General features: G+C 51.3%; 1 protein-coding gene and 1 pseudogene across 1 annotated transcript in view; one reads left to right on the top strand and one right to left on the bottom strand.

The window, feature by feature from the left end:
• The window catches only part of CLMP (CXADR like membrane protein), a 95557-nt gene that overhangs the window by 19140 nt on the left and 61860 nt on the right, over window positions 1-14557 (bottom strand). Inside the window, exon 2 of the mRNA XM_006105422.3 lies at window positions 7575-7732. Within this exon, the coding sequence (XP_006105484.2) occupies window positions 7575-7732 (158 nt within the window). The remainder of the gene's footprint in view (window positions 1-7574; window positions 7733-14557) is intronic.
• On the top strand, window positions 4449-5347 carry LOC111823789 (annotated as a pseudogene).

Here is a 14557-nt window from a genome sequence, read left to right as displayed (position 1 = left end):
CCCTGACCCGGGATTGAACCCTGACCCTGGTTCATAGTCGACACTTAACCACTGAGCCACGCCAGCCGAGCTTTATTTACTTATTTTTTTATAGAGAAAGTTTACTTAGAAAGTTACTGGCCTGGCCGCTGTGGTTCAGTTGGTTGAGTGGTGTCTGGTGCACTGAAAGGTCGAGGGATGGGTTCCGGTCAGGGCACACACCCAGGTTTCAGGTTCAGTCCCGGTCAAGGGTGCATACAGGAGGCAACCCGATCGATGTTTCTCTCTCCCTCTCTCCCTTCCTCACTCTCTAAAATCAATAAAAACGTATTAAAAGAAAAAAGGAATGTTACAGAGGCTAAAGAAGGCCTTGGAGCTCCGGAGAGAGGAAGGTAAAGGTACTGCGCCTGGGGCGGGGGTGCGGGGGTGGGGGGGTGAAGGTGTGGGTGCCCCGGGAGGGGGAGTGCCCTCCCACTGCAGCTGCTTTAGGCTGTCAGAAGAGAGCGCAGTAGGTTGGAGGATCACATCCCAGTACAGCAATGCTGTGGGTCGCTCCCTGGTCAGGGCACATACAAGAGTCAACCAATGAATGTATCAATAAGTGGAACAAGTTGATGTTTCTCCTTTCTTCTCTAACAATCAATCAATAATTTTTTAAAAATATATTTTTTATTGATTTCAGAGAGGAAGGGAGAGATAGAAACATCAATGATGAGAGAGAATCTTTGATTGACTGCCTCCTGCATGCCCCTCAATAGGGATGGGTCGAGCCCGCAACCCGGGCATGTGCCCCGACGGGTAATCGAACCGTGACCTTCTGGTTCATAGATTGACGCTCAACACCGGCCAGGCAATAGTTTTTTAAAAATTATATTACAGTAGGAGCTTTCAAAATTTTTGAAGAGACTCACATTAAGAAATACATTTTTCAGGGAGTGAGCGGGATAGAAGGGGTCACTGGGGAAAAGGAGAGGCATATATAATACTTTCAACAATAGAGATGAAAAAAAATTTTTCCTCCATGAACCAGCGCACTCATAGCACACTCATGTGTAACTGAGGCGTACGTTTCATGGAATAGTGTATGTGCCATACGCTCCGACATTTTCTAGTCCACATTAAAGCAAAACATCTGTTGCTTAGGATCCACTACAGCAGTGGTTCTCAACCTTCTGGCCCTTTAATACAGTTCCTCATGTTGTGGTGACCTCCAACCATAAAATTATTATTATTATTTTTTTTAAATATATTTTATTGATTTTTTACAGAGAGGAAGGGAGAGAGATAGAGAGTTAGAAACATCGATGAGAGAGAAACATCGATCAGCTGCCTCCTGCACATCTCCTACGGGGGATGTGCCCGCAACCCAGGTACATGCCCTTGACCGGAATCGAACCTGGGACCTTTCAGTCTGCAGGCCGACGCTCTATCCACTGAGCCAAACCGGTTTCGGCCATAAAATTATTTTCGTTGCTACTTCATAACTGTAATGTTGCTACTGTTATGAATCGTAATGTAAATATCTGATATGCAGGATGGTCTTAGGCGACCCCTGTGAAAGGGTCGTTCGACTGCCAAAGGGGTCGCGACCCACAGGTTGAGAACCGCTGCACTACAGGGACCTAATGTGGAAAAAAGCTGCACCAGCAGTGACTGAGGGCTGCTGGGAGGCCTAACAGGCTACATTCAATGGGCTCCTCCACTCAGCCGCACAGCGGGTCAGCTAACTGACCCTCCTCAGCTTAAGGTCCTAACTCTAAGACAGGCATACGCTACCTCATGGGACTTTTGGAAATGAGACAGTAAGCACTCACGATCATTTGTTGTTTGTTTTTTGTTAATCCTCACCCGAGGATATTTTTCCATTGATTTTAGGGGGAGTAGAAGAGAGAGGGAAAGACAGAGAGAAACATTGATGTGAGAAAAACACATCGATTGGTTGCCTCCTGCACGCACCCTGACCAGGGCCCTGCGGGGGAGGAGCCTGCAACCAAGGTATGTGCCCTTGACCTGATGGAACCTGGGCAGGACCAACGCTCTAACTACTGAGCCAAACCAGCTAGGACGCAATCGCTTTTTAAAAGAAATATATATTTTTTATTGATTTCAGAGAGGAAGGGAGAGAGGAACATCGATGAGAGAGACACATTGATCGGCTGCCTACTGCATGCCACATGGGATTGATCCCATAACATGGGCATGTTCCCTGACCGGGAATGGAACCCAGGGCCTCTTGGTCCACGAGTCAATGCTCAATCTACGGAGCCACACCAACGGGCTCACAGTCGCTTTTATTACTCTGATTCTGCAGTCAGAAGGCTCCTAAGGTTTCCAACATTGTTCAAACCAGTGCCCCACGAATGTTAATCATTCCACACATTTGTACAGTGAACCTTCCCTGGCTAAGAGCTTCCAATGCCCATCCCGTGCACACTGTGGAACAAAGCTTGGCTCTGAGGTGACGCCTACAGCCGGCGTGCAGCCTGAACCGCCCCCACCCCATATTTCTGAAGAGGCCAGTCCCTGAACCCAATGCTTCTAGATTCTGGGTGACGTCCTCTGATGTGTCTTTGTCTTGGATCCTGCTGTCTCCTTCTGAAATGTCCCCCTTTTTCATTTTTGCTTAAACAACACCTACACAGGCCTCAAGATAAAGCCCAGGAGTTCCCTTCTGAGTCTAGAGCCTTCCCTGGTGACTGCTCTCTCCCCTTTCTCCACACCCGTCCTCACCTTTCGTGAAGAAAAAGGAGAGAACCATATGTACGGGGTCCACGTCTTTGGAAAGCAGAGGTTATACGACTCCAAAATAATCGTAACCCTTATTTAATGTGAATTTCACATACACTTCTGACACGGATTGCAATTTGGCTCCGTTTTTTCCAGACATACACTGAATCTCAGGTGCCTGTGTGTCTCTTATTTTGTTTTTAGTTCTAGGAAATGCGGTGCTGAGACGAAGCCATGGGTCAGGGTGTAACAGGAGAACAATGAGCATGAAGTACCTCTTCAGTAACAAACATAAAGTTAAATGCATGCGTTACAGCTGTGGCGGGCTGCTTGTCTGATGACATCTCGGGTGGACCTGCTCCAGACGCCCTTTCAGCGAGAGGAGGCGGACTGTTTGCCAGGGTTCCTGGGAACAGATGGCGCAGCTCAGCTTCCGGGCAGCGGCTCTGCACAGCCGTGGTCCCAGGCCCCGCATAGCAAACGGGGAACTGCCTTGAACGGCACATACCAGCCCCTCTCCGTTTGGATCAGGATTTACTTGCTGATCTAAAGGGAGAGGAGGGAGGGTGGAGGTGTGGCCAGGAGGCTTGGCACAGGATGGGAGCCCTTTGTCCTAATTTCTCCATCTGAAAAGCAGGGGAAAGGTTTCTCCCGTGTGTCCCTGACCGACCTGAGGGAGGCGGTCTCGCTGCCTTTGGAAATTCTACTGTTTCCACCCCTAGAACCGGAAGGAAAGCTCCAGAGTCTAATGTCATCCCATCGAGGCTGAAATTCAACTATCCCTGAGCCTGCGGACCACCCCCACATGCTCCCTGCGCATCTGTGCGTCCTACACACACGGGAGGGAAGCATGCTGCCCAGATCAAAACGCAGCCTGGCCTTGGGTCCAAGCCCTGGTGAGCCTGCGTTCAGCCCCACACCCACTCCAGCCCTTTTCTTTCTCAGTCACCCTCACTCTTATCCCCACACCCCTGGCAACTGACAGGTTTGGCCACTTTACACACTACATTTTGATTAACCCCTTCTTTACAGCCCAACATCCATGACTGTAGGCTTGGCCTCGTATAGCCGGAAACTGTTTACCTGATATGGCTTCTACTCGAGCCCCGCTTAACCCAGCGTGCCGCACGGTGCCAGAGTGATTGCTTTACTAGTAAAATGCATATGTCCCTTCACTCTTAAAATCCTTCGAAAACGCCACGACATCCTAGGAGACAGTGTAAGCTCCCTCGCATGCACACACGCCTCCCCTGTTCTGGTCCTGCACCTTCTGCGGGCTCACGGCTTGTGCTGTGCTTACACCGCACAGGATCCCAGGCCCTGTGTCTATGACCCGTGAGCTCCTCAGGCCCCGCCTTCCACTAGCACCCAGAGGTGCTTTTTTTTTTATATATATATATATTTTATTGATTTTTTTACAGAGAGGAAGGGAGAGGGATAGTTAGAAACATCGATGAGAGAGAAACATCGATCAGCTGCCTCCTGCACATCCCCTAACTGGGGATGTACCCACAACCAAGGTACATGCCCTTGGCCGGAATCGAACCTGGGACCCTTCAGTCCACAGGCCGATGCTCTATCCACTGAGCCAAACCGGTCAGGGCCCCAGAGGTGCTTTTTTAATTGTTATCAGAGGTACCTTCTTACACGAAGCACTTGCTGCCCTCTCCCCTCGTCCAACTACTCTTGGCCAGTGGGTCCTCCTTGCACCCATCTAGAATGGCCTTCTTGTCTCGATCCTGACATTTACTTCCTCACTGAGCTCCCGCAGAGAGGGTGCCTGTACAGCAGGAGTCCATATCTATTAAATTTAACTACATAGATTTTTAAAATAGTTTTTTTTTATTGAGGTAACATTGGTTTATACTAAATTGATTTTTAATCTTTTAGAACTTCCAGTAGTTCCAAGCCTTTTTCAGCATCAGGGTCTTTGCATAATTAGTTCTGTCTGGAATAATTTCTCCTTATTTCCTCCATAGCACATGGTATCATTTCAAAGTATTTAAGAAGGCAGTAGAGCTGGTGGTACTGACGTCAGAGTGCCTAGTTTCAAAATGCAGAGCGGGTGACCTTACGCACCATTCTCCCTGTGTGCTCATGCTTCAGCTCCTTGTGTGTAAATGGGACTAGCAGTCCCACGAGCGTTGCTGAATTACGTCATATGTGCTAAACGGCTTGTGCCTGGCATGTAGCCGACACCTACCGTGCTCTCGTAAACATGTATGTATGTTTCTAATTACTGATGCCACTTCCCAGTACGCTCCAAGGAGCTAGGCATTCTGATGTCTCCCTCACTCCTGCACCCCAGGGCCTCGCAGGGCACACGGGCAAGTGCAGAATAAACCGTGCTGTCTGGCCTTTCGCCTTGTGGCTTCAGAGAGCAGGATGGGTCGCCAGCACCTCTCCTGGAGCCAGCCGAGAAAATTCGGCCAGGGTTCGCATTCTTGCCTTCTGCTCAAGCCGCTGGTCTGACCCGGAAATCCGGCCTCACTCTGTGCGGCCAGTGTTTTGGTCAGTACGCGAAGGATGCAGGTTTCTCAGAGGTGGACTAAGTGAACGTCCATGAACGGTCATTCAAGACATCTACCTTTCCGCAGGAGGCTAGCTCTCTGTACGTACAATAAAAAACTTCAAACAGAAACAAAGTTGTGCAATCGCATGGCTGGATAATGGCCCCTCCCTGTAGAATGTGACTGGGGATGAGAGCGAGCCGAGCCTGCTCTCAGGGTGACGCCAGAAGCGTAGCAGTGGCTTCTTTCATCACCAATGGCTTCCTGACCCCGAGGCTCACTTGGCCACATAACCAAGCCACTCTTTTTTCAGTTTAATAAAAACATTTGGGTGAAAGTTGGATGAGTGGAGTCAGTCTTGGATTTTTATTAGAGGAGACTGTGCTCTCATTTAGCTCACTGGGAAGCGGGACTGACTAAGGTGCTGTTGGAATACACAGGCTCGGGTTAAGGTTGTTGGAATACACAGGCTCGGGTTAAGGTTGTTGGGATAGATGGGCTCGGGTTAAGGTTGTTGGAATAGACGGGCTCGGGTTAAGGTTGTTGGAATAGATGGGCTCGGGTTAAGGCTGTTGGAATAGATGGGCTCGGGTTAAGGTTGTTGGAATAGACGGGCTCGGGTTAAGGTTGTTGGAATAGACGGGCTCGGGTTAAGGTTGTTGGAATAGATGGGCTCGGGTTAAGGTGTTGGGATAGACAGGCTCGGGTTAAGGTTGTTGGAATAGATGGGCTCGGGTTAAGGTGTTGGGATAGACGGGCTCGGGTTAAGGTGTTGGGATAGACGGGCTCGGGTTAAGGTTGTTGAGATAGACGGGCTCGGGTTAAGGTTGTTGGAAGAGACAGGCTCGGGTTTAGGTGACCTTGCTCTACAGAGAGTGGGGTGATGACAGAACAAAAGACAAACAGGATCAAGATACCACGGCGATGTGGGCAGCCCTTTCAGCAGGTTAAACCCCCAACAGGGATCCTGTAATTTGTTTTCAGTGAAAACCTTAGCTTCTGCTCGTAAAAACCATCTTATAACAAAAAAGTAGACAGTCGAGAGAGGAAAGGACAACTTTTCGCTTTTTAGAAGGGAAATAGCAAAGTTCTGTAGAAGGAAAATCTGGCCAGCTTTCCTAGGTTATAGAAATTTTTTTAAATCGCTAAACTTTCAACAACAAAAAATTAAAACAGCCCAGCCGGTGTTGCTCAGTGGTTGAGCATCGACCCATGAACCAGGAGGTCACAGTTTGATTCCCGGTCAGGTCACATGCCTGGGTTTTGGACTCCATCCCCAGTGTGGGGCGTGCAGGAGGCAGCCGATCCACGACTCTCTCATCACTGATGTTTCTATCTCTTTCTCCCTTTCCCTTCCTCTCTGAAATCAATAAAAATATATTTTAAAACAGTAAGTCAATGGGTAAAGGGAGGAGGATAGTTACGCTGGGAAACGAGGCGGAGGGAGGTCCCGTGGCTGGATGTGCCAGGGCAGGGAGGGTAAAACAGAGGTTACTTATCCTCAGCCCCGGTGAAGGCCAGCCCAGGCGTCGGGAACAGGCGCCGGTGAGCTCTGCTCACAGGGCCAGGAGTCTGCCCCCGCCCCAGCGCGCGCCCAGGCGGCCCAGCGCCTGCACAGGAGGCCCGGCCAGCTCCTTGGGTTTCCGGCTGCGGCGTCGGCATTGCTCCTTCTGCTGGCAGCTGCTCACGTTCACCATTGCCTGCGTGCCCTGCACTTGCGCCTGTGTCCTATGTTTGCCGCATTACCCCATCGCAGAGGGTGCCAGTCATGGCTGCAGGGTGGCCCTGGGCCGGCGCTAGTGCTGCAGAGGAGGCGGAGCAGGCCCCGCCCACAGGCGAGTCCCGCCTCTACACCAGAGAAGGAGCCACTGCCTTGGTCCCTTCTTAGGAAGGACATGGATGGCGCAGGCTCCCTGGGTGAGCAGGGGACAGAGGGCTTCCCGGCAGCTCCTGCTTCCCCCGAAGAACACAGAATCTCATCCTCACGACCCGAATACCCTCTCTTGTTTATAGTTTCCCTTCTAGAGCCTTCGATCTCCAGCTGGATAAAGGAAGCCGTTCCAGCCCCGTCTGGTCTCGGTCGTGTGGAGCATCGGCCAGTGCACCCAGAGGTTGCAAGTTCCACGCCCGTCCAGGCACAACCCAGGTTTCATGTTGGGTCCCCGGTTGGGGCACATCCGGGAGGCAACTGATCGATGCTTCTCTCCCTTCCTCTCTTTCTAAAAATTAGTCAAAAACATATCCTCGAGTGAGGATTAAAAAAAAGGCAAAAAGCAATTCCAGCCCTTTGTGGCCCAATGAGAAACACGAGGGTGTAGGGGGAGGGGGGGAGGGGAGGGCCCCTCGCGGCTGACTTACCGCCTTCTGGTTCCCTGTACTGTCGGTGAGCAGCCACTCGATGTCCAGGGCGCCTTTTTCTTGAAGCCCCAGCTGATGGTGGCAGGGCAGAGTGACCTTTTCCTCGGCCACTTTCTTGATCTCAGTGTAAGCCCCCAAGGCTCCGACACAGCAGGTCACTGCAAGAGGAAGCCGGTGTGAGAACGCAGAAGCTGAAGCTGCATGGCCATGTGTGGGAGCAAACGGGCCAGCAAGCCGGTGCTGAGAGGATCCTAGACCAGAAGTGCTGAAGCCCAGGGCCTCACGCTGGCTCCTCCATCCTATCTTCCTTCCCTGCACACCCCCACCCCCAACTACTCCTACTAGTGCCCGTCTTTCCTACCTTAGAGAGTTTTTCCGAACAATGAAATCACTCAGGTCAACAATAACTGGTGTTTGTTTTTTCTCTCCCCTGCTAGCAGAGGCTCCAATAGGACGGAAACCGAAAGGGACCGCAGGGTTAGCGTCCTCCCCAAGGACAGGCGCTGGCTCCCAGCTCACCCCTCAGGGCCCCCAGGAGCCAGGGGCCTCAGGACCCCTGAGGAGGTGCAGGCATGCCCCCCGGGAGCAAGTGGGCTCTACGGCAGCCCCTGCTTCCTTACAAATAACCTCCTCTGGTCCTCCCAGCTCTGTCTTCCAGTCTGTATGCTCTCATATCCTGTGGTTTCAACCCTTTCTATTCAAAGCAAAATTCTGAGTTAGCACATTAGGATCCCATCCCTCCATTGATCCAATACCCATTTAGCCCACAGGCCTTCGGCCACTTTTGGCCTTCTTTCCTCTAGCTCTGTCTTTACAGGAATGACGTCCTGTCAGAGGCGTGGGCCTCCTGCTCGCCTCTCTCCTTGCTGTTGATCTTCGCTGAGGCTCTGGCATTGCTGACTGTTAAGTCTACAGAATTGATGACCGATGAATTGCTGCGATGACACCCCACCTAGATTCTAGGCCTGATGTGTCTGGCATTCCAGGTGTGATTGATCTCTGGATTTTCCTTGATCTCCTTACACGGTAATAAAGAAGCAAAGCGTGCCCCAGCGGTTAGCTCAGTGGATAGAGCATTGGCCTGAGGACTGAAAGGTCCTGGGTTCGATTCTGGTCAAGGGCACATGCCCAGGTTGCAGGCTTAATCCCCAGTGGGGGGCGTGTAGGAGGCAGCTGATCAATGATTCACTCTCATCATTGATGTTTCTCTCTCTCTTTCTCTCCCTTCTTCTCTGAAATCAATAAAAAATATATATATTTAAAAAAAGAAAAGAAAAGCGTGGCCCTGTCGGCGTGGCTCAGTGGTTGAGTATCGGCCTATGAGCCAGGAGGTCATGGTTACATTCCCAGTCAGGGCACATGCCTGGTTGTGGGCTCGATCCCCAGTGTGGAGCGTGCAGGAGGCAGCCCATCAGTGATTCTCTCTCATCATTGATGTTTCTATCTCTCCTCTACCTTCCTTTCTTTGAAATAAATTTTAAAATAAGAGCGCAGTGTGAAATATGATCTCTTTCAAGCCATTCGCGATGCAACAACATTAAACAACCTCCAAGTTAAAACAGCCCCAGGGCTTGTGTGAAGTCCTTTCTCCTGCAGCAGAATCGCTGCCACCTGAGAAGGGCTTTCAGCACTAAAGCCCAAGGGTCATGACCAACGGAAGCATATAAACGACCTCTCTCAGTCCGTGTTCATTTCCCAACACGATCGGCAAGAAATCTGTGGGGCGGGGAAGGGGCCGTGTTCTCGCTGCAGGAAGGTGAAGTGAGGGAGATGAAGCAGGGCTGGCTGGGGGGAGCCCTCAGCAGCTCCACCTCCGAGCACAGCAGGGGGTTCCCAAGTTCCCAGGCAAAGAAGGGAGCCCGTGGCTTAGCTGAGCGGAGTGGCAGCCTCAGAACCACCGGACAAGCCCTTGCCGGCCTCACTGACGTTCTCAACCATGTTTCTGTTTGGACCTCGGCACTGCAATGGGAGTGGCCACCACGTGAGCACGAGGGATGGTTGGCCTGGAGAATGAACACTCGAGTCTATGAAGAAACGATTACTCTCCAAGTTTATCGAGGACGTGCATAAAGGGAGTGAGCCACGCGCCAGTGTCACAGAGCTGGGAAGCGACAGCCGGGCTCCCCCACACCTGCCTCACTGCCACGCTCACGCCGGGCAGCCCTGCTGTGCATGCGTGTCCTGTCTCACGTGGCTTCCCGGAGGTCTGGCGCTCCCACTAGCCAGGAAGCGCCTTGACATTAAGCACCACTCACCACTGCCTCCCACGGCCCCCAGCCCTGGGCCTCACATGCTGCAGGTGCCTAATATTCATCAGAGGGATCTGCATCTAAGCCATGCACTCCCTGCACCAGTGAGCAGGCTGAGGCACACCTCCTGCACCTCCTTCAGTGTAGAAGTGACCGTCTACACCCGCCCTCCCGCAGTCCCCATAAAGCAGCCGGGAACAGCAGGGAAATGAGCTGGTGTGCACGGGACTAAGCTAAGTTTATGAGGGGGAGCTCTGGCTTCTGTCCCTGATCACTGAACACTAGACACAGCAATGCTCAGATGAAACCAGCATCCCGCAGCCCTGGCAAAGCTAAAGGACCCAGCTCCAATTTGGTGCACACAGTAGGCACTTCCTATACAATGAAGAAATAAATGCAAGAATCCGTTATGAAAGTTGCTGACTTGAGCCACTAGAGGGAATCAAAGACTCAGGTTTGGTTGATGAACATGGGCGGTGAGGGGGGGGGGATGCTTTGCCAGAGCGCCAAGTTCTATTTATACCTTCCCCAGAGTTAAATAAGGCAGTGCAGGGCGGCCTCTCTGTGATGCAAGTGACGTCACCGAGACAGCGAGCCTCAAGGTCAGTGCGGCACCTCTGCTCTTCCCTGAGCCTCCGCTCCCCGGACTCAAGGAGGCCACTGGGATCCCTGAGGATTTCTCAGGCCCTTCTGTGCTTTCTAAACCCACACCCCTGGCCTGTAGCCTAAATGGACAGGGCCCCGGGTTTTACTTGTAACCCAGTGTGGCAATGCTTGGGGGGCTCCTGCGCCTAGGGCTCCCCTGGTGGGTAAGTGGAAGGGACAATCTGCACCCCTGGGGGCCAGCCTTGGGTCCCCTGGCATTCAGGCACTCATCTTCATTAGGAAAGCCCTCAAGATCATCAAGATTTAATTACGAGGAAACTACAGCCTGGAGAATTGAAATGTCGAGGCACAAAGCTAGTTAGTGGCAGAACCACGAGTGTCAGGGACGTTTAGGGAACAGTCCCCACTGGGTGTCAGGGACCCTTAGGGAACAGTCCCCACTGGGTGTCCGGGACTCTTAGGGAACAGTCCCCACTGGCTGTCAGGGACCCTTAGGGAAGAGTCCCCACTGGGTGTCAGGGACCCTTAGGGAACAGTCCCCACTGGGTGTCAGGGACCCTTAGGGAACAGTCCCCACTGGGAATCAGGGACCCTTTGGGAAGAGTGTCCACTGGGTGTCAGGGACCCTTAGAGAACAGTCCCCACTGGGTGTCAGGGACGCCTGCAGCCTTTGATGGCGGGGGGAGGGGAGGGCTGGAAGGCGGCAGCACACACACGTCTCCACAGGCATAGTGCAGCCTAGAAGCTGTGGGCCTCCCTGCGTGCACCTCAGGGGGGTAACAAAGGGCCGGGGGAGTGGGGAGAATCCCCTCCCTGAACCTCAGTGTTCCACCTGCAAAGCGGGAATTGCACGGCCTGAGGTGCAGCGCCAGGTGAGGGCACGAGGCATCTCCAGTAAAGGCGCCTCCCTGAAGAAAAGCCCTTCTCAGGGGCGCGCCTGCAGTCGGCGGAGATTAACCGAAGGTTTCTCTCTAAGGGGCATTTACCTTTCCTAACGATTCTCTGGAACTTCACGACCTCCTTCAAAGACATGGGGGCAGAAGTAACCTTTTTCACACTCACACTTTTATATAACTGAGTCACATATTTTGAAGAATTCATTGAGAAGATAATGGTAAATTATTAAAAGGCGATTTCTATAGCCAGCTGACTATTTCATTCACATTAAAACACGCAGAGGGAAGTGTTTTAAGCCTTTGTGTGCACAGAGCTAGGCTGGCCTGCTGTTGTGGCCAGGAGGTGTCTGCGGGCCCTTCTAAGAAGTTCACTTAGTCCAACTTAATGCAGCCTCCAGCCTCCATGTACTGATGGGCACTGTCTCCACTACATGCTGAGGCCACATTTCCAGGTCAGTCCACGTGGCTTTTAGCAGATGTGGCAGGAGGGAGACCCCTGGCCGAATTTTCTCAGATGGGTCCCCATAGAGCCACTGCTGACCCATCTTGCTTTCATGGATGCAATGAAGAAAAAGGCCCGCGGGAACTTTTTTTCCCCCTAGATTTTTATTGATTCAGAGAGGAAGGGAGAGAAAGAGATAGAAACATCAATGAGAGAGAATCATTGACCTGCTGCCTCCTGCATGCCCCACACTGGGATTGAGCCCACAACCTGTGCAAGTTCCCTGACTGGGAATCAAACCTTGACCTCCTGGTGCATGGGAGGACGCTCAACCACTGAGCCATGCCAGCTGGGCCAAGCTAGCAACTTTTTGTTGCACAGGACAATGCTCAACCAGCTGAGCCACACTTGGCGGGGAGGAGGGCAGGGCGAGCAGACACTGAGCTTCCTCCCTATTCACTTAGAAGGGGAGGGGAAATGGGAGAGCCCCAAGCTGACGGAGGGTCAGAGCCCTGAGCTGACGGAGGGGTTGGAGCCCTGAGCTGATGGAGGGGTCGGAGCCCTGAGCTGACGGAGGGGTTGACGTTTTTAGACTAAACACAAGCTGATTAGAAATGATCAACTTCCGTCCTTTCCCCTATGGGAAAACCTGTCAATACGTACTCTGTATGTATTTATCCTGTTAAAAAATTGTGTTGGGCTCTCTACCTGCTAAGTATGTGCTGTGAACACAAAGATGGCAGCAGTCCCTCTTCCTCCCTCAAGCCATTTGAGAGCTCCTGCTGGTGATACTTCCCACTGATTAGCTCACTCATTCAGACGCATGTCTCACTGTGAGCCCCTGTGCTTTAGAGAGGACAACCGAGGCCCCCAGGGCTGGGGTGGGGGCGCTGGGGGACAGAGCTCACCTCCCGTGTTTATTCTCTCCTCTTTCCCTCACCGAAGGTCATTGCCTTTGACATTGGTTGATTGGAAACCCAGAGATCATGGTGATTAAATGTGGACAGCACAGGGCTAAGTAGCAGAGCTAATCTGATTGGACACACGAAAGAGCTCGCTAGCTGGAATCCTGACCCAAAAGCAAGATGAAGTTAATAGAGGCAAATGTTCAAAGTTACATGTTCCCACCCGAAGCCTGGGTGGGAAAGACCCAGAAGACTGGGGACTACGAGATGCACGCATCCAGCTGTGTGATGTGGCCACTGCGGGAGCCGATGGCGTCTGCGCTGCACTGAAAGAGTTAGTCTGCGCTCTGTTAGTGAAGCAGCGCGCCCACAGCATCTGCCAGCTCTAGGTGCTGCACCCGGAGAGGGACATTGACACAGAAGCCGACATCCAGAGGCTGTGAGGAGGAGATAATGGGACCAACACGCTTGCCGTGGGAGGACTCGACACAATTACAGGTGGAATGCTAGGAGGATGGGAGACAAAAGGGCAGCAGGCAGGTCTCTCCCAACATTTAAGAAGCTACGAGGCTCGTCGGGTGTTGTTCCGGAGGACAGAGTTAGGTCCAGACGGCAGAATCGCTTCACCCAGAAAACAACAGACTCAGAGGTCCCAGCACCTCTTTCCAGGCCTGGAATGATAGGATTCTCTGACAAAAGACTTATTCCATTTGGGCTTAATATGTTGACAAACGTTCTAAGAGACCTGTCTGATAAGGACATGAGCTGTATCATTTAGTAATTTTTCATTATTGGAGCCACTCAAGTGGGGGTATGTCAAGGCCTGGGAAAGGGACTCTTCTGTGTGATGCTGAAGTCACTATTCCACTGACATGTCTATTTATAGCCTCTGTCTCATTCCGAGCCTCGTCGCTCTCTACATCTAAATCTTTTATACCTTCTGCAGAGAGAGGGAACCGAGGGGAGAAACTAAACATGGACACAGGCTTACTCCCCAGAGGGCAAGCATCCATTTTTAGGGATTCATGGCAATTGAGATTTCACTGATGTTAAAATCCACTGATAAATTAGAGCCTCATTTCAGCCTCTAACTTTGTACTTCCCCCTTCACCTTCCATTGTTTGTCCCTATGAAACAAACAAAATGATAGGTCGTACAAATGCATCATCCAACATGTTTTACCCTCTATGTAGTGATAATAGGCAATCAATTTTGAGCGCTTGTTATGTGCATGGTTCTTCTTGACTTAGACTCATTTCCACTTTTATCTCCTCAGCAATTGTGGGAGGTGAGCAGTCTCCTCACCCTCGTTTACAGGCGGAGACACGCGGAGGCAGAGACGGACTTGCCGAGGTCACAGCTGGTCGGGAGCAGAGCCACGATGCCAGTGCAGCCACTTCCACCCCCAGCCCACGCCCTCAGCAGTGTATCACACTGACTCGCTCTCCGTATGTTTAACAAAATGTTATCGACCTAGAGTTATGCTGGCATTCTTGTGGGTTCCCTCGGAGCTTCTCATCGTTTTTTCCCTCTTGATCATATACAGGAAAGCTGTTAAAGGTCCAGATAGTGTTACTCCGGGAGGAAGGGGTGTAAGTAGAAGGAACACGTGGAGGTTTCGGAGGGGCTGGCTATGTTCCAGTTCTGGATTAGGTGCTTATTACGTTAATTTTGTGACATTCATCAAGCCTTATCCTTATCATTGTGCATTTTTCCATGTGTATATTATACTATTTATTATGTATTGCTGCATAACAAATTGTCCCAGAACTTAGCATTTCAAAACAACAAACATACCTTTTTTATGTGTACCTTGTTACCAATCCTTTTTTTAACTTATTTAAAAAATATTTTTTCTTGTTTTTTTAATGTCAACATTTTTATA

This window comes from Myotis lucifugus, unplaced genomic scaffold (genome assembly GCF_000147115.1).
Source record: "Myotis lucifugus unplaced genomic scaffold, Myoluc2.0 scaffold_684, whole genome shotgun sequence".
Lineage (NCBI taxonomy): Eukaryota > Metazoa > Chordata > Mammalia > Chiroptera > Vespertilionidae > Myotis > Myotis lucifugus.
Note: the sequence above shows the minus strand (reverse complement) of the source record. Positions and strands in the feature narration are given on the sequence as shown.